General features: G+C 36.6%; 1 protein-coding gene across 1 annotated transcript; it reads left to right on the top strand.

The window, feature by feature from the left end:
* The first annotated feature begins 332 nt into the window (after window positions 1-332).
* LOC108339245 (uncharacterized) lies at window positions 333-923 on the top strand. Its single transcript, XM_017576387.2, has 2 exons — window positions 333-468; window positions 565-923. The coding sequence occupies exons 1-2, from the start codon at window positions 333-335 to the stop codon at window positions 921-923; spliced, it is 495 nt and encodes a 164-aa protein (XP_017431876.2).
* The last annotated feature ends 964 nt before the right edge of the window (window positions 924-1,887 follow it).

Consider the following 1,887-nt stretch of genomic DNA (forward strand, 5'->3'; position numbering starts at 1 on the left):
GAGTTTTGGGACTAATACTGAAGTTAACCCTAAGGAGGAGTGCAATGCCATTATGACTAGAAGTGGCAAGATTTTATATGAGAGAAAAGATGAGAAAAAAGAGAAAGTTGAGTTGAGTAAAAAAGAAGAAGAGAATGAAGAAAGAAGAGGTGAGGGTTAGAGGAAAGAAAAGGAGAAAGATGAGGGAGAGAAAAAGAAAGAAGAAGAAGATGAGAGAAAAGAAAAGAAGAGAAAAGAAAAGGAGAGAGAAAAAGAAAAAAATATTTGAGAAGCCTCTTCCTTATCCAAAGAGCTTTTCACAGAATGAAAAAGAGAAGCAATATGGGCGTTTCATGGAGATCTTCAAGCAATTGGAGATTACTATGCCCTTGACCGAAGCATTGCAGCAAATCCCTACTTATGCGAAGCACATAAAGCAATTCCTCAAAAAGAAGAAATATCTAGATGAGGAAACAATTGAAGTGCATGGTAATTTCAGTGCCATATTGTAGAAGACGCTACCTCCCAAATTCAAATATCCGGGGAGTTTCACCATCCCTTGCACCATTGGGAATCATGATATAGGGAAGACTCTAGTTGACTTAGGAGCTAGTATCAATCTAATGCCCTTATTTATGCTTAAGAAGATTGGTGGTCTGGAGGTCAAACCTACAAAAGCAATCTTGCAAATGGCAGACAGGTCCATTAAGCATCCTTATGGTGTGGTAGAAGACGTGGTGGTGAAAATTGATAAACTCAAATTTCTGGTGGACTTTGTAGTGATGGAGATGGAGGAAAATATAGAGATATCGCTCATCCTTGGAAGGTCATTCATGAAGACAACTAAGGTTGTCATTCATGTGGATGATGGAGTTATAACGTTGAAAGACCAAGATGAAGAGGTGACTTTCAATGTTTTTGAAGCTGGGCAACCAATACAATAACAAATACTAGTCCTAAAGCTAAAGACGAAGTTTTATCAATGACTAGTCTATCTGATAAAGCTGCCAAGACGGTAAAGACGAATCACTGTTGTTGCTTTCCAAGGCTGAAGGAAGATAATGGAGATAAGGAAGAGAAACTCGTTCACCATGACTTTGTGATGGAAAATAATGGACCCTACCTTGGCCAACCAGTGAAATTCAAGAACATGTTATGGGTTATCAAGGATATAAAGGCAAATGGAGTTCTTGAGATTGAGGCTCCTTACTCTAGGAGAGTCAAGTTGGTGACAAGAAAGATGTTGAGATTATGTTGGTGTCATGAAAAGAAGAAGTACATCAACATTGAAAATCAAACTTGAGCTTTATTAGGTCAACCTAGTGACGTTAAAGAAGCGCTTATTGGGAGGCAACCCAGCTTTCTAAACTTATCTTTTTAATTTATGTTCGCCTTTATGTTATTTAGAATAGGTTATGATGTACTTGGCTTAAAACTTAATCTATGATGCAATGATTTGATGATGATATGATGTTTGTGATGAGTGTTGCTTTATGATGCTGATTATATTGATTGATGTTGAGATGATGCATGATGCTGATATACAGGTGGTTGCTCACAATATTGTGAAACAGATGCATGAGGTAAACTTGTGATTGTGATATTGAGCAAGATGTTTATCTAAATGTTGGAACTTGAATTAGCCTGTGTGAGGATTGAAATCCAGAGTTTTTATGAATGATTGCTATTACTTTGAAAACATGAATGATTTTGCCCAGGTTTCTATGATTGAATCACTTGCTTGCATGTGTCATATGATTAAGGCCATCTGTTGTTATCCCTTTTTATCCAATGCATATTTTATCCCAATAAAAGAGAGCATAATGTGTTCTATCCTTTGAACCTTTAGCCTTAAACATGATATGAAAACCCTTTTTGAAAATCTTTACCTTGAGTTAAGTTGAGAAT

This window comes from Vigna angularis, chromosome 5 (genome assembly GCF_016808095.1).
Source record: "Vigna angularis cultivar LongXiaoDou No.4 chromosome 5, ASM1680809v1, whole genome shotgun sequence".
NCBI classification, from domain to species: domain Eukaryota; kingdom Viridiplantae; phylum Streptophyta; class Magnoliopsida; order Fabales; family Fabaceae; genus Vigna; species Vigna angularis.

Excerpts from the sequence above, each read along its gene's own strand:
- LOC108339245 (XM_017576387.2), top strand. The coding sequence starts at position 333 with ATGGAGATCTTCAAGCAATTGGAGATTACTATGCCCTTGACCGAAGCA. Across the intron at positions 469-564 it reads GGAAACAATTGAAGTGCATG|GGAAGACTCTAGTTGACTTA; the intron begins GTAATTTCAGTG and ends ATCATGATATAG.